Source organism: Lissotriton vulgaris, chromosome 9 (assembly GCF_964263255.1).
Source record: "Lissotriton vulgaris chromosome 9, aLisVul1.2, whole genome shotgun sequence".
In the NCBI taxonomy this organism is placed as follows: Eukaryota; Metazoa; Chordata; class Amphibia; order Caudata; family Salamandridae; genus Lissotriton; species Lissotriton vulgaris.
The window spans coordinates 233,183,224-233,210,269 of record NC_141697.1 but is presented as its reverse complement, the minus strand read 5'-3'; the positions used below and the strand labels follow the sequence as shown (position 1 = coordinate 233,210,269).

Sequence of the window (27,046 nt, the reverse complement as noted above, 5' to 3'; positions counted from 1 at the left end):
GCAAGCAGGGCTTGGGTGTTAGAAATTCTCCAGATATTAGCTGCCTGTGCAGCAATCCGTTTGCCTGAGGCCTCGAAGATCTTGGACTCTTTGTCTGGGGGAGGAGCGTCACCAGTAGTCTGAGAGTTCGCCCTCTTCCGAGCGTTGGAAACAACCAAGGAGTCTAATGGCAAGTGTCCCCGGATATAGGTAGGATCCGTCGGCGCCGCCTTATATTTCCTGTCGATTCGAGGGTTGACCACACGCGCCCGTGTGGGCTCCCTGAAGACTTCCGTTGCATGTTTAAGCACACCTTTGAGCATCGGCAGCGTCTTGACTGTCTTCTCAGCCACAGAGAAGGTGTTGAATAAGAAGTCCACATCCACGGGGTCCGAGTGCAGCTCGACGTCGTGGTTAGCCGCAGCTCGCTCGATCAGAGCATTAAAGGCTGCCGAGTCCTCCGTCGGGGACGTCTTGGCCGCAAAGAGTTGCGTGTCCTGACCCGATTGCGGGTCCTCCGTGTCGCCTCCGGCGGACCAAGGGGCACGCTCCTCCTCCGGATCCGAGTACGCCGGATAGGTGTACTCAGCATCATCTTCGTCCACATCGCCTGCGGGGGAATGCGTTGGCGAGAGTCCCAGGGCTTGTGGGGACACAGGTTCCACCAGAGTCGAAGAGTCTGCAGAGTCCCTTTTGTTTTTGAGAGGGATCTTGAAATGCTCCAACGCCGGCTCCGTCGTGATCTTCCTCTTGAGGAGAGACAGTTTTCCGGTGTTGGCGTCGATGATTACCTCACGACGGTCTTCCTCAGCAAGCGGCTGGAGCCGAAGCTTCGACGCCACCAAGGTAGCTTTCGGCGTCAGTACCTCCTTCGAGTGTCCGCCCTGTGTTGACGCGAAGGCCTTCGGCGCCGTCTTGGGTGGTAGGGTGAAACGAATAGGCGTTTGCCCCTTCGCAGGCTTAGGCGGGAGCCTAGGCGCCACAGCGTCCTGAGCGGGAACCACACTGTCCTTTCGGATCCGCTGCAGGGATTCCGCTACCTTCATCGTTAAGGCCGGAGAGGGCTTGACCGGTCCGAGCGACCCCCCGTCGTCGAGAGCCTGATCGCCGGCAGCCACCTTCTTCGGAGCCGACGCCCCATGGCCATGAGCGCCGTCGCCCTGACGCTTCCTCGGAGCCTTTTTCGGGTCCGCGACCCCTTTCGAAGCCGACGCAGACGCGTCGGACGATTTCGCCTTCGGCACCGACCCAGAGGGCTTCGGGTCGGCCATTTTGGCGTGGCTCTTCGAGTCGGCCATTTTGACTTTCTTGGAAGTTGACGCCTCCAGAACCTTCTTGACCATCTCAACTTTCGCTTTCGGTTTCGCATCCGAGGGTGCGGGACCAGTCGGCTTCACTTTCGTTTTCTTCGAAGTAAGCGATGGTTCACAAATGTCCGTGACCGGGCCCAAAGGCGGGGACGTAGGACTCATAGTCAGATCTTGGGTAAGGCCCGAAGGCGATCCCTCGACCTGGGCCGTATGAAGGGGACTAACCCCTGAGTCTGTTTGGGGATGCTCCTCCTCCGAGCTATCTCCCATCGTGGTAAAAGCCTGATCGTCGTCCCCTACCTCGTCGGTGACTTCGGCAAAGTTCTCCTCACCCGCGTCGTAGGTCTCCCCTTCGGATGCGGGATTAGAGTCCGAACCTTGCACTTCGTCTTCGTCCTCGACAGATTCTTGAAAAATGTCATCTGGTGGGGGCGCCGCAGCTGATAACTTAGCCTGGAGCCTATGGGCTCGACGAATCTTTAAAGTCTTCTTGCTCCGGAACTTCGAGCACGCCATGCAGGCGTCTTCGCGGTGATCCGGTGACAAGCAGGTATTGCACACCGGGTGCACATCGAGGTGTGAGTATTTAGAGTTACACACCGGGCACTCCTTAAACGGAGTCCGCTCCATAGCAAGAGTGTAGTGTAGGCCCGTCCGCGCCGAAAGCACGTGGAAGGGCAGCAAGAGATCGGGGCTGAGAGTCAGAAAGAAACCCGAACGCAACTATACCGACGCCCAGCCTAAAGACCTTTTGGTCTCGAGTAGAAGTTGAACAACTATCGGGTCCGACAGAGGGAACCGAAACACATCCGAACCCAATGGCGGAAAAAAACAATCTGGGGATGGAGGCGATGCCCATGCGCACTGTAGTCCAGGGGAGGAGCCACCTATATCCTGATACTTCGAAGACTCTTCCAGGACAACAATGTGCAATCATCCGGACCCAACACTAGGTGGCGATCTATGCACAGATATGAATTCAGCAGCCCACATGCCTCGAACCTGTAGTTAGAAGTCTATCAGAAATGATGTTATGCAGTAGCTCTAGAACATGACATGCTTCAAAATACTTAAGAGAGAAAATTACAAAAAACAATTTGATGGACAGAATGTAGATCAATGTCTTACATTCACCCCAGTACAAGGATCTGGGCCTAAATCCATCGTTTTTTGCCTGGGTTAGATAATGGCTTTATGCAAATCAGCTCTGACCCTGTGCAACATGGGAACAGTCCAGTCCGAACTACAACAGCCATATCTTTCCCAGACCGGAATCAAGCATCCGAGGACCGGACCGGTTTTGAGGTAACACCTCTCATCAGCCCGGCTAGCTTGACTCCAGTGGTGTGGAGGCTCTGGGACCCACGTCTGAGCCACCCCAGTACACTCAGGGAGAAAATTACAAAACACAATTTGATGGACAGAATGTAGATCAACGTCTTACATTCACCCCAGTACAAGGATCTGGGCCTAAATCCATAGTTTTTTGCACTCCACACCACCCTGGGTTAGATAACGGCTTTATGCAAATCAGCTCTGACCCTGTGCCCCATGGGAACAGTCCAGTCCGAACTACAACAGCCATATCTTTCCCAGACCGGAATCAAGCATCCGAGGACCGGACCGGTTTCGAGGTAACACCTCTCATCAGCCCGGCTAGCTTGACTCCAGTGGTGTGGAGGCTTGGGCCCAGATCTTTGGACTGGGGTGAATGTGTGACATTGATCCACATTCGGTCCATCACCTGTTTTGTTTGCAAATTCCGCCATAAGTGCGCTGGGGATGCTCAGACGTGGGTCCCAGGCACTCCACACCACTGGAGTCAAGCTAGCCGGGCTGATGAGGTGTTACCTCGAAACCGGTCCGGTCCTCGGATGCTTGATTCCGTGCTGGGAAGGACATGGCTTTTGTAGTTCGGACTGGACTATTCCCATGGGGCACAGGGTCAGAGCTGATTTGCATATCGCCATTGTCTAACCCAGGGTGGTGTGGAGTGCAAAAAAACGATGGATTTGGGCCCAGATCTTTGGACTGGGGTGAATGTGTGACATTGATCCACATTCTGTCCATCACCTGTTTTGTTTTCAAAATACTTAGAAACATCTATTGGTGCTTTCTCATTCTCTCAGCAACAAAATAACTATGTGCATGCCCATTTACCACCATGAATCTGAAATGAATAACTAACAATTTTTTGAGAGAGAAGACCACAGCAGCTCTGCAATAACACACATGCCTACACCAAAAAATACTTGTCTCCCCAGGAACCAAGAATATACATATACTAGTATTGATATGATGTAAACTTACCAGATGGCTTCAGTTGTACTGGCACTTCTTCCTGCTGGTTGGCTTGGTTTACCCTAGAAACAAAAATGAAAATATAACTCATAACTTTGGATTCAAACACAAAATCTTCAAAGCGGAAATTAAAACCAAGAACAACTGATCTAATAAGATATGTATTTGGATAATTTTCATAAACTGGCCCTTTAAAAATAAAAATAAACAGTGCACATTTGTACACCAAAAAGCTTCTCAACTTTATACTAGTACCGCTTGAGGCTGTGTGGATTCTGAGAGGTGAATAACATCTCTCAGAATCAAAACATCAAAATCAAATGACACTAAGTACTGTACAATTCAAATACACAATCAAGATACCGTACATCAAACTGAAGACTAATGCTGTACTAGAGACCAAGATCAGTAGCAAAGCAGCATACACGAAGGTGGTGCTCAGAACTATCAGTACAAGAATTTCTAAAAAGAATAGCTTGTACCCATTGGCAAGTTCAATCCTTCACCGCCTGATTGATGGGAAGATTTCAAAGCATACAAGTGCTAGGATGAGGAAAGGATCATCACTGAGAAAAAAATGTTGTTGCACAATACAGGAAACCATTTGGGGGGGGGGGGGAGGGGGGGGGGGGGGGGGGAGTAGAGAACAGGTGTCATGGAGGTTAGAAATCAAAAAAGAAATATCTGGAACAAGGCTAAAAACAATGGATGACTTTGGCATAGACCAATTAACCAAAGAGGGCTGGACTTCCTATGAGAGCATGACAAAATCATGGAGGCACTGCGTAGAGAGAGAACAGAGAACAAAATGTACTGAACAGAAACGCGGGGCAGCAATGTGAAAGACCATGACCGCCCAGGAAGACTGGGTAGAAGGGAGAGGGAGAAGCAGGGACGGCCCAGACTGGCCCAAAATCAGATGTGAGACAGGAAACCTCATCACAGACAAAGCGGGGAGAAAGCAGTGTGAGGATCATAGAACGAGGATGAATGTCTAAAAAAACCACAAAAAAACACAAGGCGAGTCGAAGGCAGGCACAATGGAAACATTCTAATATAACAACTTACTATTTCCTGTCTTTATTTCTAGGGAACGGGGGGGGCGGGGGGGAAAGAGGAGGGAGGAAAACTGTTACATCATAGATGTCCTTTTCTTTATTTTTGTGCAGGTTAATGTGCTAGGATCAACTCTCTACTGTAAAGACTCCGCGTTTTCAGACGATATGGACTCTGCTTCATTATTGGTAATTTTAGTTTAGCATGAAACTTATCCACCATTTTTATTCTGCAGCTCTGATCACGGACGTTAAAAAAATTGAATTATTTCAATAAGGGGTGCGAACATATAATTGAACTAAAAGGCTGCAGTAAAATGGGTGGGGAGAACAATGGCATTCTTAAAGCAGAAAAGCTTTAAAAGATCCTGTGTGAAGAGGGTGTGGTGAAAGTGTGAAGAACTCCAGAGCTTGGAATCAAAACAATTACAAATGAAGTTATAACTTATCAACAATACCCTGTTTGAGACTACATCTCAGGCATTAGTCCTGCAGGCTGCAAACCCCGATGCAGATCCGGAAGAGGATCTTCCATTCACCCATAGTGAGAGAGGGAGCACAGTACTTCACAGAAAAAGATACAACTGAAAAACCAACAGCAAGCTTCAATTTGGGCAAATCCTTTACAACAATTGTGTCTTGGGTCCTGCTTCTTAGAATTTGTCAGTCTACTTTTATCACCTTTGATTCTCGCTTAGTCAAGTCTTAGGTGGTGAGACTGTCTAACATTTTTTGCTCCTGTTCCAAAGCATTTTCTCCGTCAAAGGTTCTCAAATTACCAACAATTTTTTTATGGGTTTTTATTTCAATGTTACCTTAAATTAGAATTCTCCTGTGGCAATAATCCAGTCTTCTGAAGAGAGTCAGAGAGGGGTGTTGCTTGGTCAGATTCATCAAAACAACTTGCGGCCCTTGACAAAGCACTGGTTGCAGCTTCGAATGTGCTGGTCTCTGTTAACTGTAAAATGAAAACAGGTGTGGAAATCAAAATAAGACTTGCAGTAATTACACTGTTTCTACATTAAACTGAGCCTGTATGTCGGCTAATAAACCTAAAAACAGCAAACACATAGGAGTGCTCATATGCTGTCAGCCATATGCTTCACAACTTGCAGCTATCCCTTACTCATTTCCTTCCAGGTACGCACCAATCATTCATAACCCACATTTTACACTGACTATTACCGATCAGCACTTTTATAAGAGGAAATGTGAAAGGTCTGGGGTGCTTTCAGACATGTTTCCAGAAAGAAAGGTCAAGACAATAGGTATTTGCAGTTTAGGCATTGGGCCTTGTTCCCAGAAAATCAACACTGATGCGCTGGAACAGACAGAAAAAACTGTTTAAGATATACATTTGGAACATATGTCTTATTTCTACAATATACAGGACCCTAGTGGCCAGTCTCACCCAGAAGTAAAGGGACCCAACACAGGAAGATGGGACGGTACACTAAACAAAGATGTAAGACAGAAACAAGGACTTTTGGGTGGGCCTAGCGAAATCATCAAAATATGTACAATACAAAGAAACAAAATTGATAACTACCTGGTTCAGGACAGAGGCAACTGAAGGACATTAGCTAGAACTTATGGGAGATGTAAGAAGAAATGTGGTCAGGAAGAAGACAAACTCCACTTATGGTGTCATGCTCCAAATGTTAGCCTTTCTGAATGGAAGACTTAAGTCACATTAAAAAGGCCCTGTGCAACCCACTCCCTGAATAACCTGCAATGCAGATTTTAAGCTTGGAAAATTAAACACAGGTGTGTGTGTGTGACTTGTTGATATAAAGTACTGTTATCCCATATGTTGATGGCTGCCAAATTAGCAACTGTATGTCAATGGAAAATATCGAAAAGTCGACTCCAGGAGCACTGGGTGGTGAGGATTTTGGTGACTATTAGCAATGATACTGCACACACTCTACTAGAACAGATCTGTGGTTGCACTCTGCCGCAGAACACTTGGGGCATGAGGCTCTAAAAGGCACCCTGAGATTGTGGTATCCCAAATAAGGGATACATGATTTTGGTTTATGCTTACCTTCCCCGATGCTGTTTGTATGGCAAACGGCCATATAACAAATATGTGGGGGGTTTTCAATGGGAGGAGTAGGTGGAAGGATTTGGAGTTGGGAACAGGACCAGCAGGTTGTGCTTTTCAAGTAGGCTATAATAAATCAGACAGGTTGTATATCTGTTTTCCACAGCATTATGCATTTTTGTAGAACTCAACCTTTCTATACAACTAAAAAATAAAAACACCCTGCACACCATGTTTAGCACAACATATGAAACCACCCTTGACAACCATATTCTGACTAACATTCTAATGAATAGTGACATTAGAGTAACACCCTTTAACTTGACAAATTCCAGGTGGACTATCAATTTCAGGTGCAAAAAATGTGAAAACCGTATACAACTTTTTTTAACTAAACCAATTTAAAATTTATACAAAAAAATCATCCACCAAACAAAATTGTATACATATATAGAAGCTTGAAAAAAGTTGCCTGGAAAAGCTTTTTTGCTAGTTGCAACTTTGTAGTCTTTCTTTTACTACCAATGTAATGATCATCAGGACATAAGGGGGGGGGGGGAGAGGCACAATGAAGTTCAACACATGGCAATCCCCAAAACAGTAATATTAGAAAAGAATAAAAAAATTAAAAAGTGAGGGGTAAAGAACAGAGTTAAAGGAATAGTGTTCCACAGTCGTGAAACAGGAATACAATGTTTCAATTCAGCAGTGGTGATAAGAATGAAAGTAGAGATAGGGAATTCAAGGCTGGGTCAAAATGTTTTCCCCTTAATGAGGGAATGCTATGTAGAGTGGTATTTTAGCCAGAATAGTTTCATTAGCATCGCCTCTGAGGGTAAACTTTAGCTAGGCTAGTTTTCTAGAGTTCCAAAAAACTTGCATGGCAACAATGAAGAGAAATGCATTTTAGATACCTACTTTTGGATGGAAAAGATCGGAAACTCTACCTGGTCAACTGAGTGTTGATTGCCATTGTTCTCAGTTTCCATTACCTGTTTCTCCAACTCCTCAATCATCTTCGCCATTTCATTTCTCCTCCTAATGCTGGCTTGTAGCTTCTCTGTGAAGGAAACAGAAGCTTGAAATAGGCAAAAAACTAATTTCCTTAGATAGCAGTTTCACCATTTTAACACCTTAGATGCGCGCAAATATCCCTCCCCAGTGCTGCGCTGTCCATTGGAACTAGTACTGAATGGACGTCCAATGGTCGTGCGCAGCACTGGGGAGGTAGTGCTGCCGTCGGCCAACGCCCCGACGCAGCACTTAAGAGGTTAACAGACACGGAGGGTACCTCTTTGTTAGCAATTTTAAATACTTAGAAAGGCAGATGTACTGGCCTCCGACTACATCTATAAGGTATGGCAAACACATTTTCAGCTTTTGTTTTCTATAATCAGAACTTTACTTTATGGTTGACAACACAGCTTGTTGGATTGCCTTGGTCACCACACGTGCCTTCTTTTCTGACATCATAGATTGAACGAGTTTCTAAATCGCACAACAGTGTAAAAAGTGTAAAAAGTGTGTGAAAACCTTTTCCAAATATTTTATTTAGTTTAAAATTCCATAGGGACGTCTGACATAAAACTGTTCACAATATTATTAACATTAAAATCTCATGAATGATTTCAGTGTGAGATTAGGTGGCCAAGGCTGTAAGACCATATATAAGGCTTCTCCACTATTGTCGTACAGACAGCTCACTATTTCCGTGACCACAGACGCAGAAAAGGACCAACAAATTTTCAATAATAACAGGGAGCGTAATCTAATTTGGAACCTTATCACTTCTGAAAATGTCCGCGCGACAGACCCCCAAATGGAGTGGGTTATGAGAAATTTGCAGTTAGAGCATCCTTCAAAAACAGCATTACCAAAAGTCTTATTTTTTTCTTCTTCAGAGATTTTTATTTGTTTTACGAATGAATGCATAAACAATGAAGATGTTAGTTAATGCAATACAGTAATTACGCAAGACAACAATAACAGAAAATATATCCAGCGCAAGACTCCGAATTAAGCCTTATTACGCTGTAGATACAGAGTTTTAAGCAGGTTGCGTAGGATAGATTGCAGATGTGATGTGACAAAATATGTAGTATTATGAGTAACGAGAAATACAAATATGCTAAAAGCAAATATTTTGTGAACTAATGCTCTGGCTAAGTTCCACAAGGATTGACTTTCCCACTTATGGATGCCTGAACTTGTTCTGTGCGCTAAAGCTTTACGTGTGAAGGACCAGGTAGTTTAAGCCACATACAACCTGCTCAACATACTTGTGGTGGTGTCCGTGCTTTAAGGGTCACTAACAGTTCCTTAACAAGCATTTACAATGCAACGGTCTCGCCTTTGCAAAAGTTAGCGCTTTTGGCATTGTAAATGACAAATGTTTTATTTATGTGTTGGTTTTGGAAACAGATAAATAAATGGCATTGTCATGAGCAGTAGAGAGTGAGTAGTAGAGAGTGAGTAGTAGAGAGTGAGTAGTAGAGAGTGAGTAGTAGAGAGTAGTAGAGAGAGTAGTAGAGAGTGAGTAGTAGAGAGAGTAGTAGAGAGAGTAGTAGAGAGTAGTAGTGAGAGTAGTAGTGAGTAGTAGAGAGTGAGTAGAGAGTAGTAAGTGAGTAGTAGAGTGTGTAGTAGAGAGTAGTGAGTGTGTAGTAGAGAGTAGTGAGTGTGTAGTAGAGAGTGAGTAGTAGAGAGTGAGTAGTAGAGAGTGAGTAGTAGAGAGTAGTAGAGAGAGTAGTAGTGAGTAGTAGAGAGAGTAGTAGTGAGTAGTAGAGAGTGAGTAGAGAGTAGTAAGTGAGTAGTAGAGTGTGTAGTAGAGAGTAGTGAGTGTGTAGTAGAGAGTAGTGAGTGTGTAGTAGAGAGTAGTGAGTGTGTAGTAGAGAGTGTGTAGTAGAGAGTGTGTAGTAGAGAGTGTGTAGTAGAGAGTGTGTAGTAGAGAGTGAGCAGTAGAGACTAGTGAGTGTGTAGTAGAGTGGTGAGTGTGTAGTAGAGTGGTGAGTGTGTAGTAGAGTGGTGAGTGTGTAGTAGAGTGTGTAGGAGAATGTGTAGTAGGGAGTGTAGTAGAGTGTGTAGTAGAGAGTGTGTAGTAGAGAGTAGTGAGTGTGTAGTAGAGAGTGTGTAATACAGAATGTGAAGTAGAGAGATTGAAGTAGAGAGATTGAAGTAGAGAGATTGAGGTAGAGAGATTGAAGTAGAGAGTGTGGAGTAGAGAGTGTGGAGTAGAGAGTGGAGAGTCTGTAGTAGAGTGTAGTAGAAAGTAGTGAGTGTGTAGTAGAGTAGTAGAGAATGTGTAGTAGAGTAGTAGAGAGTAGTAGAGGGTGTGTAGTAGAGTGTGTAGTAGAGCGTGTGTGTAGCAGAGTGTGTAGTGTAGAGTGTGTAGTAGAGAGTGTGTAGTAGAGAGTGTGTAATTTAGAGTGTGTAATGTAGAGTGTGTAATGTAGAGTGTGTAATGTAGAGTGTGTAATGTAGAGTGTGTAGTAGAGTGTGTAGTAGAGTGTGTAGTAGAGTGTGTAGTAGAGTGTGTAGTAGAGTGTGTAGTAGAGTGTGTAGTAAGTAGTGACTGTAGTAGATAGTGTGTAGTAGAGAGTGTCTAGTATAGAGTGTCGAAGAGAGTAGTGGCTGTAGTAGTGAGTGTGTAGTGAGTGTGTAGTAGAGTGTGTAGTAGAGAGTAGTGACTGTAGTAGAGAGTGTGTAGTAGTGTGTAGTAGAGAGTAGTGACTGTAGTAGAGTGTGTAGTACAGTGTGTAGTAGAGAGTAGTGACTGTAGTAGATAGTGTGTAGTAGAGAGTGTCTAGTATAGAGTGTGTCGAAGAGAGTAGTGGCTGTAGTAGTGAGTGTGTAGTGAGTGTGTAGTAGAGAGTAGTGACTGTAGTAGAGAGTGTGTAGTAGAGAGTAGTGACTGTAGTAGAGTGTGTAGTACAGTGTGTAGTAGAGAGTAGCGACTGTAGTAGAGAGTGTGTAGTAGAGAGTGTGTAGTAGAGTGTGTAGCAGAGAGTAGTGACTGTAGTAGAGAGTGTGTAGTAGAGTGTGTAGTAGAGAGTGTGTAGTAGAGTGTAGTAGAGAGTAGACTGCGTAGCAGAGAGTAGTGACTGTAGTAGAGAGTGTGTAGCAGAATGTGTAGTAGAGAGTAGTGACTGTAGTAGGGAGTGTGTAGTAGAGAGTAGTGACTGTAGTAGAGAGTGTGTAGTAGAGAGTGTGCAGTGATTTGAGTTTTACATCAAATTAAAAACGGGAACGGAACAAACTCATCCTATACATTATTGTGGTAGGTGCCCACGCATATAGGGTTAAATGATGCATTAGATGCCACAGGTCCCACCAACACGCTTCCTTTATGATAGGAGAATGCCCAACATCGCGGAGATTTGCTCTCTGCTCTTCCCGGATATTTGTATTTTCAAATGTATAATGTTATCCTGCTAAACGAAGACGATGCTCAAACTATAAAAGAAGAGGGTTTCACAGATATGTTAGTCCTTCCGGGCAAACGAAATGACCCAAAGAAAGATCAAGTGACAGTTTAGAGCTCCAAGTGAGTCTTAATAAAATCAGTGTCTGGAACGCATAGCATCAAAAAACGAGCGGGGCATCAAACTGCAGTGTCATTCAATCAAAGCTTCAAGGCTTCTGAGCGCTAGCCGAGAATTATTTTTTGTGAAGCACTAATCACTGTGGAAGGTGCCCCTGCTATCCCAGATGTGAGAAGTCAGTCTGATATGAAAATAAGCAGTATTTGGAATGAATGTATTTGGCAGGGGGAAGGTGGGGCGGCGCAAGACCGTACTGACGAGTGAACAGGAGCCATTTTGTACCGAGTGATTCTGCCTGTGTGCATGTAGACAAACCAGGCAGCAGCATGAGCATGTGATTCGGTAAAATAACAAGCATTTACAATGCAATGGTTTCGCCTTTGTTAAAGATAGAGCTATTGGCATTGCTCTTGACACTCTGAAGCTCCACTCTGCACTCTGAAGCTCCACTCTGCACTCTGAAGCTCCACTCTGCACTCTGAAGCTCCACTCTGAAGCTCCACGCTCTGAAGCGCTCCGCTCTGAAGCGCTCCGCTCTGAAGCTCCGCTCTGAAGCTCCGCTCTGAAGCTCCGCTCTGAAGCTCCGCTCTGAAGCTCCACTCTGAAGCTCCACTCTCAAGCTCCACTCTCAAGCTCCACTCTCCACTCTCAAGCTCCACTCTCCACTCTGAAGCTCCACTCTGAAGCTCCGCTCTGAAGCTCCGCTCTGAAGCTCCACTCTGAAGCTCCACTCTGAAGCTCCACTCTCCACTCTGAAGCTCCACTCTCCACTCTGAAGCTCCGCTCTGAAGCTCCGCTCTGAAGCTCCGCTCTGAAGCTCCACTCTCCACTCTGAAGCTCCACTCTCCACTCTGAAGCTCCACTCTCCACTCTGAAGCTCCACTCTCCACTCTGAAGCTCCACTCTCCACTCTGAAGCTCCACTCTCCACTCTGAAGCTCCACTCTGAAGCTCCACTCTGCACTCTGAAGCTCCACTCTGAAGCTCCACTCTGAAGCTCCACTCTGAAGCTCCACTCTGAAGCTCCACTCTGAAGCTCCACTCTGAAGCTCCACTCTGAAGCTCCACTCTGAAGCTCCACTCTCAAGCTCCACTCTCAAGCTCCACTCTCAAGCTCCACTCTCAAGCTCCACTCTCAAGCTCCACTCTCAAGCTCCACTCTCAAGCTCCACTCTGAAGCTCCACTCTCAAGCTCCACTCTCAAGCTCCACTCTCAAGCTCCACTCTCAAGCTCCACTCTCAAGCTCCACTCTCAAGCTCCACTCTCAAGCTCCACTCTCAAGCTCCACTCTCAAGCTCCACTCTCAAGCTCCACTCTCAAGCTCCACTCTCAAGCTCCACTCTCAAGCTCCACTCTCAAGCTCCACTCTCAAGCTCCACTCTCAAGCTCCACTCTCAAGCTCCACTCTCAAGCTCCACTCTCAAGCTCCACTCTCAAGCTCCACTCTCAAGCTCCACTCTCAAGCTCCACTCTCAAGCTCCACTCTCAAGCTCCACTCTCAAGCTCCACTCTCAAGCTCCACTCTCAAGCTCCACTCTCAAGCTCCACTCTCCACTCTCAAGCTCCACTCTCCACTCTCAAGCTCCACTCTCCACTCTCAAGCTCCACTCTCCACTCTCAAGCTCCACTCTCAAGCTCCACTCTCCACTCTCAAGCTCCACTCTCCACTCTCAAGCTCCACTCTCCACTCTCAAGCTCCACTCTCCACTCTCAAGCTCCACTCTCCACTCTGAAGCTCCACTCTGAAGCTCCACTCTGAAGCTCCACTCTCCACTCTGAAGCTCCGCTCTGAAGCTCCGCTCTGAAGCTCCGCTCTGAAGCTCCGCTCTGAAGCTCCACTCTGAAGCTCCACTCTGAAGCTCCACTCTGAAGCTCCACTCTGAAGCTCCACTCTCCACTCTGAAGCTCCACTCTGCACTCTGAAGCTCCACTCTGAAGCTCCACTCTGAAGCTCCACTCTGAAGCTCCACTCTGAAGCTCCACTCTGAAGCTCCACTCTGAAGCTCCACTCTGAAGCTCCACTCTGAAGCTCCACTCTGAAGCTCCACTCTGAAGCTCCACTCTGAAGCTCCACTCTGAAGCTCCACTCTGAAGCTCCACTCTGAAGCTCCACTCTGAAGCTCCACTCTGAAGCTCCACTCTGAAGCTCCACTCTGAAGCTCCACTCTGAAGCTCCACTCTGAAGCTCCACTCTGAAGCTCCACTCTGAAGCTCCACTCTGAAGCTCCACTCTGAAGCTCCACTCTGAAGCTCCACTCTGAAGCTCCACTCTGAAGCTCCACTCTGCACTCTGAAGCTCCACTCTGCACTCTGAAGCTCCACTCTGCACTCTGAAGCTCCACTCTGCACTCTGAAGCTCCACTCTGCACTCTGAAGCTCCACTCTGCACTCTGAAGCTCCACTCTGCACTCTGAAGCTCCACTCTGCGCTCTGAAGCTCCGCTCTGAAGCTCCGCTCTGAAGCTCCGCTCTGAAGCTCCACTCTCCACTCTGAAGCTCCACTCTGAAGCTCCACTCTCCACTCTGAAGCTCCACTCTGAAGCTCCACTCTGAAGCTCCACTCTGAAGCTCCACTCTGAAGCTCCACTCTGAAGCTCCACTCTGAAGCTCCACTCTGAAGCTCCACTCTGAAGCTCCACTCTGAAGCTCCACTCTGAAGCTCCACTCTGAAGCTCCACTCTGAAGCTCCACTCTGAAGCTCCACTCTGAAGCTCCACTCTGAAGCTCCACTCTGAAGCTCCACTCTGCACTCTGAAGCTCCACTCTGCACTCTGAAGCTCCACTCTGCACTCTGAAGCTCCACTCTGCACTCTGAAGCTCCACTCTGCACTCTGAAGCTCCACTCTGCACTCTGAAGCTCCACTCTGCACTCTGAAGCTCCACTCTGCACTCTGAAGCTCCACTCTGAAGCTCCACTCTGAAGCTCCACTCTGAAGCTCCACTCTGAAGCTCCACTCTGAAGCTCCACTCTGAAGCTCCACTCTGAAGCTCCACTCTGAAGCTCCACTCTGAAGCTCCACTCTGAAGCTCCACTCTGAAGCTCCACTCTGAAGCTCCACTCTGAAGCTCCACTCTGAAGCTCCACTCTGAAGCTCCACTCTGAAGCTCCACTCTGAAGCTCCACTCTGAAGCTCCACTCTGAAGCTCCACTCTGCACTCTGAAGCTCCACTCTGCACTCTGAAGCTCCACTCTGCACTCTGAAGCTCCACTCTGCACTCTGAAGCTCCACTCTGCACTCTGAAGCTCCACTCTGCACTCTGAAGCTCCACTCTGCACTCGGAAGCTCCACTCGGAAGCTCCACTCGGAAGCTCCACTCTGCACTCTGAAGCTCCACTCTGCACTCTGAAGCTCCACTCTGCACTCTGAAGCTCCACTCTGCACTCTGAAGCTCCACTCTGCACTCGGAAGCTCCACTCGGAAGCTCCACTCGGAAGCTCCACTCGGAAGCTCCACTCTGAAGCTCCACTCTGAAGCTCCACTCTGAAGCTCCACTCTGAAGCTCCACTCTGAAGCTCCACTCTGAAGCTCCACTCTGAAGCTCCACTCTGAAGCTCCACTCTGAAGCTCCACTCTGCACCTCCACTCTGCACCTCCACTCTGCACTCTGAAGCTCCACTCTGCACTCTGAAGCTCCACTCTGCACTCTGAAGCTCCACTCTGCACTCTGAAGCTCCACTCTGCACTCGGAAGCTCCACTCTGCACTCGGAAGCTCCACTCTGCACTCGGAAGCTCCACTCGGAAGCTCCACTCTGAAGCTCCACTCTGAAGCTCCACTCGGAAGCTCCACTCGGAAGCTCCACTCGGAAGCTCCACTCGGAAGCTCCACTCGGAAGCTCCACTCGGAAGCTCCACTCGGAAGCTCCACTCGGAAGCTCCACTCTGAAGCTCCACTCTGAAGCTCCACTCTGAAGCTCCACTCTGAAGCTCCACTCTGAAGCTCCACTCTGAAGCTCCACTCTGAAGCTCCACTCTGAAGCTCCACTCTGAAGCTCCACTCTGCACTCTGAAGCTCCACTCTGCACTCTGAAGCTCCACTCTGCACTCTGAAGCTCCACTCTGCACTCTGAAGCTCCACTCTGCACTCTGAAGCTCCACTCTGCACTCTGAAGCTCCACTCTGCACTCTGAAGCTCCACTCTGCACTCGGAAGCTCCACTCGGAAGCTCCACTCGGAAGCTCCACTCGGAAGCTCCACTCGGAAGCTCCACTCGGAAGCTCCACTCGGAAGCTCCACTCGGAAGCTCCACTCTGCACTCTGAAGCTCCACTCTGCACTCTGAAGCTCCACTCTGCACTCGGAAGCTCCACTCGGAAGCTCCACTCGGAAGCTCCACTCGGAAGCTCCACTCGGAAGCTCCACTCTGAAGCTCCACTCGGAAGCTCCACTCGGAAGCTCCACTCGGAAGCTCCACTCTGAAGCTCCACTCGGAAGCTCCACTCTGAAGCTCCACTCTGAAGCTCCACTCTGAAGCTCCACTCTGAAGCTCCACTCTGCACCTCCACTCTGCACTCTGAAGCTCCACTCTGCACTCTGAAGCTCCACTCTGCACTCTGAAGCTCCACTCTGCACTCTGAAGCTCCACTCTGCACTCGGAAGCTCCACTCTGCACTCGGAAGCTCCACTCTGCACTCGGAAGCTCCACTCTGCACTCTGAAGCTCCACTCTGAAGCTCCACTCGGAAGCTCCACTCGGAAGCTCCACTCGGAAGCTCCACTCGGAAGCTCCACTCGGAAGCTCCACTCGGAAGCTCCACTCTGAAGCTCCACTCTGAAGCTCCACTCTGAAGCTCCACTCTGAAGCTCCACTCTGAAGCTCCACTCTGAAGCTCCACTCTGCACTCTGAACGGTCAGACTCCAAAAATCGGCCCTAATCACAATAGTATTATTTCACCTGCGTGAATATAAGTCTTTGAAATTCTGGCCAGTGGTAATACACACAAGTAATATAAAATTGTTGTTCCAAAGAGCATTAAATGGAAATAAAACAAGTACCAGACCCATTGACGCCTGCACCTTAAAAGCGAAACTGACTGAAGCAAGCGCCCGGGCCACGTTGAAAAAAAAAAGCCACACACATTAGATGCAGTCAAGGCGCGCTCACAAACTCAGAAGGCACTCCACATGAACAACTACCAGACACATTGACGCCTGCACTTTGAAATGAAACAAAGTGAAACTGACTAAAGGAAGCGCACGGCCCATTAGATGCAGTCAAGGCGCGCTCACGAGGTCAAATCTCCAAAGGAGAAGCTCGTGACAGCCTGACTACAGCAGAAAAAGCTCGTAACAGTCTGATGTCCACAATATTCCCAGAAAAGTGGCAACATAAGTTGTCTCGCATAGACAGCAAAAGCTTCGCTTTTGCTTTCGTCTAGGCGAGACCTAAAAAGGGGTCAGGAGTGCAGTGGTAATTCAACCTAATGTTGTTCTTTCATGTTTACTTCAACAGTCTAGTCCTGTTGCTTAGCATACGACTAATATCTACATCGAATATTATTAAAACAGCACTAATAATGCATGTCACTAACAACAAGCATAGGATGAACATTTCTAATATGGTTGGAATATCATTTGGCAACCTAACACTGAAGACTACATTATAAAACTGAGGACATGGAGTAGCTCTAGAATTTCTTGGGATTCGGTACACTACAGATCTCTTTACAGCAAGAAGTTGTAATTATCAGAAAAGAGATTTGCCTCAAAGAAAAAACATGTCAGCTAACCTCAGCTCCTCTCAAGATTGGTTCGGTATCAGCTCTCACTATACAAATGGATGCTGTAGCAGTGCCGCAGCCTGTCAGTATCTATCAGTGTTTCAGATAGAATCTCTTGTCAATCTAGGGCGAAGATCGGAGTCAATGGCCACTAGATGTAGTGTAAACTACATGTGGGAATTTCCATTAAATTCTGGACATAACCTGTATGCACCAATCAGATTGTCTTAAGACAAACCAATAGAAACCAGAATGACAAATCTATGTCAGTTCAGACGGCATTGTTTGTTATATTTGCTATTTGAGCTTAAAACATAGGTATCAGGGAACCTGTCCCAGACGGATGATGCATTAGGTGTTGTGCCAAGATCATTGTCTAGATGATTTGACACTTTCACAAGTTCTTCGAAAGATGAAGACAGACGACATTCTGGTCAAAGGGAAGCAAGTCAATGATAAGCAAATAATTGACTTGACCTGCACAAAATGGAGTCTGGCCTTCGAAGCCCATGGCTCGTACGTCTGAACAGGATGTTGTTGGGTCAAATCTGTGCATATGGTCTTTTATTTAGGGATTGTTTGTTTTATAAAAAACCTTAAGTAAAACTCATGCTCTCGGAAAGGATATATAAATTCCATATATAAAATGTTTTTTTAAAACAGCATAAGGCTACAGTGAATATATGTAAACAATCATGAAAGATATAAAATAGAATGAAATAATGCAGTAAGCTATGTACGAATACTTTAAGCCTTGCAGATAAAATGTTACTTTATATAAAATACATTATTATAAAACACATTGTCATATCATGAGGTCTACCAGGGAAAGATGTGTTTGGTAGTTAAGCAGACCATGCACGATAATGAATATGCCAGCCTGGAAAGAAAATAAAGCGGCTTGAAACAAGGAAAATATAGTCTGTTTATATTTTTCTTCACAACAGTCTTTGCAGTGGATACAAGAGTCTGTGCATGTTCCTTGTCGAAAGCATGGGGGGGACTTTTAGACATCATCTGAGAATATTTCTACGACATCTGGCTCTCAAGCAGCATACGTGTGATCATGGAAAAAGATGTGTTACATGCATGTTGTCGTTGGCTCAAGAGTGGGATGGACCAGGAACCGGTTGTTGCTTTAAGGCACTCTGAGATGGTGAAAGTGCTTCAACTACAAGTTCGAATGACAGCAGCGAGAGGAACGAATCAAAGGTATCCGAAGAGTGGCTCTAGTCCATCATAATGAGCATCTTGCAGAATTGGAAAATGCATTGCCCGGTGTTGCCTCTGCCACGACCACAATGGTTCCAGGAGCGCCTCCATGTCTAGGAAAGCCTCTGAGAGCTGGTCCACATAAACTTCCAGAATGATCTCAGTTACACCATTCATGCACCAGAAAATAGGTTCCACATTAGAGAACATCAATTTTTTGAAAGCACAGCATCCAGCTCGCACAGAGTTCAGAAAGCCACTTGTGTCCCAGATGGTGCCCTAAGGTTTCTCTGCACTTTTGCTCAGCTAGACACGTGTAATCCGTTTCGGCCATATCCTTGACAGATCAGGAGGAAGAGGACAATTCCACAGCCGATAAGCAGAAGGACGGTGGGGAACCCTCCAAAAAAACTGAAGAACAAAGACAGGAAAAATGATTGTATCAGTCCGAACACAGTTTTAAAACCAGTCACCAGACCCGATTTTTTTTACAAAAAGTTTATTTATAGTTTTTAAAGTTAAAACTTTTACAACAGTTGAATGATAATAAAGATAAAAACTAAAAACAGGTATCTGTGAAATCATGCATTATACAATCAGGGCACTGAACTGAATTGGGTGTTACAGGGAGAATCAGAAGCGTACACAGTACAATTCAAATTACATAGTGCGCATAATCGCAGTACGAGAATAATGGATGCATGCAGAGGGTATAAGTAATAAGCAATTTATTTATTGTATAAGTAAATTAAAACCTTTACAATGTTCGCTTGACAATTCATAAAAATAAAACCACAGTTTCATCGTGATTATTTCCAACAGTAAAAGGCTACAATACAATTTGTGCTATCTACGCATCATCTTACATTCTAACTAATTTGTGCAGAGCTTCTGCGGATTATCTATTCATTTAATATGAATTAAGCAGACCTTAATTTCCCGCTTTTAACAGTGTCGTAAAGTGTCTGGTGCATTGTACATGAAGAAAAAGGCACCACTGGATTGCATTTATTGTAAAATAATGAAAAAGTTTTTTTTTTGTCATCAAAACGTTTTACCTGCCCTGACCTGCTGAGGGTAAAGGCATGGTAATGAGTCAGTGAGCAATAATAGCAGAAGTGAAATCAAACGAAGAGACTGTGGGTCCGGTCAGAACATCAGGTCCCAAGGGCAGAGTTTGCGTTAGCAGGTAGTCTTGCCCCCAAATTTCTTTAGGTCTGCTGGGAGACGGGAGAGTAGAGTAATGCACAGTTAGTTGTTCCTCAGGAACCGGGCAAAATCCTCGGGCCCCATTAACAAGGGGCAGTGCCAGGCCTAAAACCCGTTTAATATCATCCGGCATTTCCGACGGAAGGCATAAGAGCCCCAGCCTTGGCGAGGGAGGCAAAGTGTATGATGTGCGAGAAAGTGGAGAAGAAAACCTGCCAGTAGGGAGAGACTGGGGTGACCAGACCAGGCAAGGTGCATGAAATCAGCCCATGCCCCCTCCTATGCATCTTGCACAGTCATTGTGGGTCTGTAGCTTACAGTGTCGCAATTTTAACCAGGGTGCAGTATATTTGATGCCAGAGCTGAAAGTGTATGTGGGGGAGGCTGCCATTAGGGGAGAGACTTTGTACAAACTACACACGTCTGTCCAATCCTGATCAGATGGGTTGGACTGACGTCTGTAGTTTGTACAAAGTCTCTCCTCTAATAGCAGCCTCCCCCCACATACACTTTCAGCCATGCAATTAATCCCATTAGTTACAAGCGCAACACACACTGTTGGCCACCTCCTCAATCCAGTTTTTTCAAACTGAAGCTATCCACAGGTCTTGACATCTTGGTCTATGCCCTGGTCAGACTACTTTATGATCCCCATGTCCATCTGCATATTATGCCGGGACCCCATCCTGGCCCCTGACATCATCCTGAAACAGCCCAGGCATAAACTAGATGCGCAGGAATTTGGCAATTTAATTCAGGCTAGCAGACCAGAGTTGGCTCCCAATGTGGAGGCTCCCGATAACATGCTGAAATCATGGCTCACATCAGCCCTAAATGCTTTCATCCTAGCTAGGTTCCGGTCAAAAAGAAGCATTCGTATTCCATGGTTGAACGAGACCCTCGTTGCTGCTAAAAAAAGAAAAAACACACTGTAAGGTTCTAGAGCTGTCCTGGTGCAAAACTTATGATTCCTCAGCTATCAAAGTAGATCACAAGCTAATTAGGAACACCAGGGCAGAGTTCTTTACGAATAAAATCTAATAGCAACAATCCCAGCAAAGAATCTTTCAACCTAGTCAACAGCCTAATGAATCCAGTGCTATTGGGTGATCCTAGAATAGCTTCAAGAGAATGCTGTGATAAACTAGAAGACTATTTTATTCGCACATTCAAGGATATTTCCCCTCTAATGTCGCTTCCCATCAGTCAGACTGTACTGTTTTGCCACAGCACATCAGTCCTAGGGAGACATTAAGCATTTTGTCTTCCCTCTGCCAGTGCTCTTTACAAGTCCTCTGTAGCAAAGTTAAATCTGGCTTTCCAGACATCAGCATCACACCAGATCTCATCTTAAAAATCGAGACCATCCAGAACGCCGCCGCCAGACTCGTCCTCAAAACTCCACGTCATGAACACATGACCAAACACCTACAAGACCTCCACTGGCTCCCCGTTGAGACAAGGGTCACTTTAAAACTCCTCACCCACGCCTACAAATCCCTCGACAACATCGGACCCAAATACCTCAAAGAGAGAGTAGCCTTCCACGTAACCAAGAGAAACCTCCGCTCTGCCGACCTCGCCCTGGCAGAGGTCCCCCGCATCTATAGTAACAGAACAGGCAGGAGAGCCTTCTCCTACATCGCAGCCAAGATCTGGAACGAGCTCCCCGTAAACATTAGACGCTCGTCAACCCTGCACACCTTGAGGAAGGACCTCAAAAGACCTGGCTTTTCGACTGATCCGGAGCTGCCCCCCAAACTCCCAGCGCCTTGAGACCCTCACAGGTGAGTAGTGCGCTATATAATCCCCGGATTGATTTATTGGTTGAGAATCTTCTACTCCCGATTTTTCTCTCCTTATCAAGTGGAGGAGTGTGGCTCACTGATTAGAGCGGCAGACCCTGATGCAGAGGTCTGGCCCGGGACCAGGGTTCAATTCCTGACGCGGCAGGGTCCTGAGCCCAAAAATGTCCACGGACTCGATAATTCTCGCCTCGGTGCCTACTCTAATCATGGGGTCCCATGCTGCAACTCTGGGCAATAGCTTGCTTAATCTCCACTACGGCGGCCCACCCGCTGCGGGATGCCTGGCTTTCACCTTGGGGATGCCCAGTAGGGGTTCTCACAGGGAAAAAGCCAGGACGGGTTCCCAAGGCAAGCGCCTTGATGCCTTCGGGTGATACGTGCGCTATAGAAGTCGCAATACATTTACATTTACGTATCATCTGCCTCAGTACCTGGTCTATGGAATCACGCCAAAGTCATTCCTCTGCTTTAAAAAACCCTCTGGGATCGCACTAAGCCCGAAAATTATCATCCCTGTTACCTTTCCTGGCCAATGTAATGGAGAAATAGGTCAACAGCATTTTGACGTTTTTGGAAGAACACCATATGCTGGATATGTCTCAAAATTGCTTGAGGCCTGCCTACAGCACCAAATCCGCCCTCTTAGCTGTAACAGAGAAGCTTTGCACTTTTATGGATGAAGGCAGATAATCTGCTCGGAACCTGCTCGACTTGAGCACCAAGTTCGACATGGTCTAACATTAAATACTATGACAGCGCTTACATCACGTTGGTATACGTGGGTCAGCGCGGACATAGTTTTCCTCTTTGAGTGAGTGCTCCTTTCAGGTAATCTCTCGCCTCTTTGCATCCCACCAGCAATCCCTGCACTACGGAGTCCCTCAGAGCTCCTCTTTGAGCTCTAATTTAGTTAGTATTCACACCCAAACACTTGCACAGGTAAAATCTTTCGGGCTTGAGATGGTATTGTACGCTGACGATGCCCAGCTGCTGGAGTTTGAATGCCAGCAAGACGGATACTCTTATGCTAGGAAAACAATCGTTCCTAGGGAGATCACTGGTGGCCGATCACCCTCAGTCCACCTACTAAGCAGCTTATTAAAAACCTAGGGGTCTATAAGGACGACACCCTGCGTTTTTTTGAGGCGAAAGCCAAATCTCTGATGGGCATCGGTTTTGGGCTCCCGAGAAGCCTTAAACCCATCATTGGTTTAATCAAGCCCTGCACTACGCAAACAATTGTTCGAACTTTGATTCAGTCATGTCTCGATTACTGCAGTGTCCTTTTAATAGGAGCAAACAAATCTGTCATGAAAAGATTTCAGATAACCCAAAATACTCCGGCAAGCTTACTCTTCTCCCTCCCAAATTTAGGCCCACCTATCAGCTTTTCCAGAAGCTGCACTAGTTCCCGGTATGGCATGTGTATTATTGTAAATGCATTTGAAAGAAACTGTAGTCTTTATTCTATGCGGGAACGTGGGGGGAGGGGGGGGGGGGGGGGGAGGGGGGTCATGTGAGTAAACTGATTCCCAATGTTGGTCTAGCAAGCAATCCAGAAGACAATTTAATCATGATTAATGGGCATCTGGCCTTGCTAGAGCTAGTCTCGTGTTCATGGTTCATAGCACATACAGAGTGTTTTTCCTGTATACCTACCTTCGTAATTCATGAACCTGTAAGGCTTACAACTGGACTTCTTCTGGATAGCCATGACACTGCGAACCAGCAACAAAGAAAATCCCAGAAATGGAGAGCCTTGAAAAAAAACGTTACGTGTCTACGGCGCGGACAAGGTCTTCTTAAGGCACCAATGACATCACGCGGAGCAATTCCATTGTGACGTCCTCGTCGAATTGGGAGAGCCAAGGAGAAAAGTTTTTGTGGAATGCTGCGCATGGGGGTAATTCAAAAGGTGAGACATCTACAGGCAGAGGTAGCCATCAGAAAGGCTTGTTTGTCAAACCTTAGCTCAACCCTATGTAGCTGCGGCATCCAGCAATCTGGCTTTAACAAAAGAACTAGTGTAAAGCATTTATACAGCACAAAGACAAATAAATAAGGAAGAAACCGTTCAAGAAATCAGAAGACAATTTATACAAAAACAAAAAAAGACGACTTTTATAAATTTATAGACACCAAAACGAACAAAATCCACCAGAGGGTTCTAGAGCAGGGGTCTCCAAACCGGTCCTGGAGGGCTGGATCCATGCCAGATTTTTAAAATAACTACATGTATCTCAATGGGGATATGCACAAAAACTGGCATGGATCCGGCCCTCCAGGACCGGTTTGGGGACCCCCTGTTCTAGAGATATAAATACTTGGAGATATAATAAATTGTAGTGACAAGTACCACAATTTTTGAACTTTTAGGGGGAAACTTTTTTTTTTAAAGGGGAGTGTGGTTACTTCCAGTTAATTTGGGAGGCCATTCTGGCAGAGAGTAGCTCAGGGAGACTAGCAAAGTCCCAAGGAGAAGCAGCTCCCTGGAAGAGAAAGCAGACTACAGTCCAGTTCCAGTGTTAATGGCAACTTGTCACTCACTTCTCTGGAGTGGTACTGATGCAAATGAAATAGGATGCTGAATATGCAGTAGATGCAGAGGGCAAGGTGTGGTAGATTTGGGGTTGAGGGGCATCCTCGAGCTATTCCTCAGTACAAGGGCTTGGTGGGTCAACTTTGGCCACAGGGATCGCAGTCCCTCGAAATTCTGATGAGCCCTGTAAAAGTTCAATTGACATTGGACTACTGGCTTGAGGTCAAAACGAAGCCAGCAGTCCCGTTCACCTGGAGACAACACTGCTGATAATCACCCATCCCACAAAACTGCCTAGTACAAACATGCAATCTCTGAATTCACAGAGAATAAAGACCATCTACGATTGGGAATTCAGAAAGAAAAGAAAAAAATCAAGAACTGGTTTTATCACAAATTGTGGACCGAGCGGTATCCTAAGCAGCAATCATGGACTCGTTTGTATATGCTACTTGCAATCCTATACTACTGCATGCATACTGAGGTGTCTAGTTTGGAGCACACTCTACAAATTTCACAAATGACAACAAAACCCAAGACAAATCGAGGACTACAAGCAACATATTTTTCCTAGTACAGATGCTCTGCCTTTTGCAAAATGCTGGACTCAGTGGGTTAATGCAGCCACAGACACTGTGTGTAATGGAGGGCCGACCGCCACCGGATAGGGCGTTGAACAGGCCCTTAACCATGCTTAATGTTGATTATAAAGTGTTGACCAGGGTGCTAGCGACGCAGCTTCTACCCCATATGCCCCGGGCTCGTGCACAATGACCAGACGGGATGAATTCCAAAGAGGTGTACAGCATTTAATATCGCCGCAGCAGGTCTGGGTGAAGGGGCGGGGGCCTTTACCACAAATATTGAGAAATCATTCAACAGCCTGGGCTGGGACTACCTCTATGCGGTACTGGGAAGGCTAGGCCTGAGAGACAGGTCCCTGGCGTGGGTGCCCTTACTGTATCCTAAAGTCCAGAAGGGCAGTGTGAACTCAGACTAGGGTGACCAACCATCCATAGATTTCACAGACTGCCCATTATTTGGGCCTCCTGTCAGTGAGACATCCTTTCATGGACGTCTTTTAACCGTAATTTCATACATTGGAGCAGCTGCCCCCCTGCAAGCAGCCTGAGAGTTCTGTAACCATCACTGCAGGGGCCAGTTCGCGCTCCTGCTGTGATCAGTGGCCTGCAGCAGACCCTCTCTGACGTAGCACAGACGTGCTATCAGCCCATTTATCACATACAGAATGATAATGGGCCTCTCTGCACAGTCACAGCTTTTGCTGGACCTCCTTCTGCCAGAGCCCAGGGCATGGCAAACTGCTTTTCTTTATGGGCTCTTGTCACCTCACCAGGGGCCAAGCTCTGGGGAGGTGGAGGTTTCATTTTGGAGCATGTTAACCAGGAGCATCCACCGTTAGCCTCAAACTGTCACACAAGCAGTGATAAGGGTACAAATAAAAGTGTCCTTTATTTCTTTCTTTTGCTCTAATAGTGCAGAGTTTCTGCATTTGTGCTGCTGTTTTTTTTCACGCTTTACAACATCCCCCCTCCCATACACACATCCCAGTACCCTAAGCTTTTACACATCACATCCCCTTGGGATGATTGGTCAGATCAGGCCTTCAGCTTTGATCTTTTTCTTATTTTTTAATATGTAAACGCAGGTGTTTAAGTTTCACTCGCACACACAACACATGCAGTGCAAGGTTGTCTCAACCTCATATAAACATTTTTTGGACTTGTTGGTTGTCTATTTACTTATGTAATGTTACACGAACTTTCCTGATGGGTCGGTAAAACTTACCTTTTCTCCTGAATTCTGACCTTCTGTCCTGACTTTTTGTCAAGAATTTTGACCCTTTGACCTGGATTTTTACACTCACTGTCCTGAAATTGCACCCCTGCTAGTTGGTCAACCTGTCTCAGACTCCTACGCGTTGGTGCGGGGTAACTGTGGGAGACTCCGGATGCCGCCCCTCCACAGGAAAAGTAGGTTAGAGCAACTATTGCAATTGTGTACAATCCGTGGTTAACACTTAAATTCACCTGATCTGGCTCCTTCACAGTAGTGTAATGATAGTATGAGTTTTAAGTCAGCTAAGTAGTGGTGTTAAACAAGTGAAACCTAAACTTTTGAAACATTTCTAAAATACACCAGTGCCATACCCAGGACTACCTCAGCCCTCTAATTTTTACTTTATCATTATTGCAACTAATTTATTTCATTTCACTTTGCAGTTTCAATAAAATAAACCAGTAATGTGTATGGGCCGACCCATCAACCTGATTTAGGGACTAGAGGTAGTTAGTGCATTTCTTCCCAGACAGGTAGATTTCAGTGCATTTCGTCTATTGTAATAAATTAATCATTCCCCTACTGTTGAAAATTATATTGTAATTATACAAGTGTCAAATATTTTTGCATGGAATATGGTATGGAAAACTCTAGCAAGACAGTCACTAGTACCTGGCAGCAGGTTTAAACATTCCCAAGTGGAGACTTACACGCAACAGTAGATATAACCAAATGTATTCACTGTTGTAGCCAGTGGTATTTTTGGTGCTATAGTTCTAACCGGGTTTAAGATTTTTTTTCGTTTACATCACAAAAGGCAAACATTACTTTTCCCTACAACTTTTCAAAGACTTTTTCAATTTGAACACATACCTTCCCTCTTCTTCTGCATTTTCTTTAAATAGGATTCAGCCCTGATCTCCTCAAAGGAAAACTCTTCCAAGCCAGCATTGACTTTGGATTTACAGTACATCGCCTGCTCCTCTTTGTTCTGCGAGCAACTCTGCACCCTCTGCAGCGGATCCTCCTCCTTTGTGGCTTTCCGAGCACTCAAGACGCAAGTTAAACTAGGGTTAATTTTACACGGTGTCCTGAGAGAAACAAAATACGCTTGTTACATAAAAAAAGAAATGTCTATCTAGCATGGGTAAATCAGAAACAGTTATTGTACATTTCTTAGACGTATAACTCACACATGCCCTGGTAAATCAGAAAATTAACAATCCTTGATTTCTTCTGGGTTGCATTTGTGGTAAGATTGGGAACAGAAACACAGGTGAACATTACAAATGACAAACTGGGAGAGCGTAGATAGAAAGGAATACACAGTAAAAATCAATTAAGGTGGCATAGGATAGCGGGAGGAGAGAGGAAAAATGAGGGGGATAAGAAGGAAGAAAAGAGGAGTGGAAAAAGGAGAATAGTGAAAGTTAAAAAAGGTTTTCCCTGGTAATGCTACAGCACCTTCCAATCCCCCCCCCCCCCAAAACACCCTCGAGTTTAAAAAGAATGTGATTTGAAACATTTGGC

The 27,046-nt window shown here is 46.2% G+C and overlaps 1 protein-coding gene across 1 annotated transcript in view; it reads right to left on the bottom strand.

Moving 5' to 3' along the window:
* BUB1B (BUB1 mitotic checkpoint serine/threonine kinase B) overlaps positions 1–27,046 on the bottom strand; it is a 440,231-nt gene that overhangs the window by 303,204 nt on the left and 109,981 nt on the right. Inside the window, exons 9-12 of the mRNA XM_086937370.1 lie at positions 26,390–26,607; positions 7,685–7,752; positions 5,461–5,603; positions 3,600–3,652 (exon numbers count right to left, since the gene is read on the bottom strand). Coding sequence (XP_086793496.1) covers positions 3,600–3,652; positions 5,461–5,603; positions 7,685–7,752; positions 26,390–26,607 — 482 coding nt within the window. The remainder of the gene's footprint in view (positions 1–3,599; positions 3,653–5,460; positions 5,604–7,684; positions 7,753–26,389; positions 26,608–27,046) is intronic.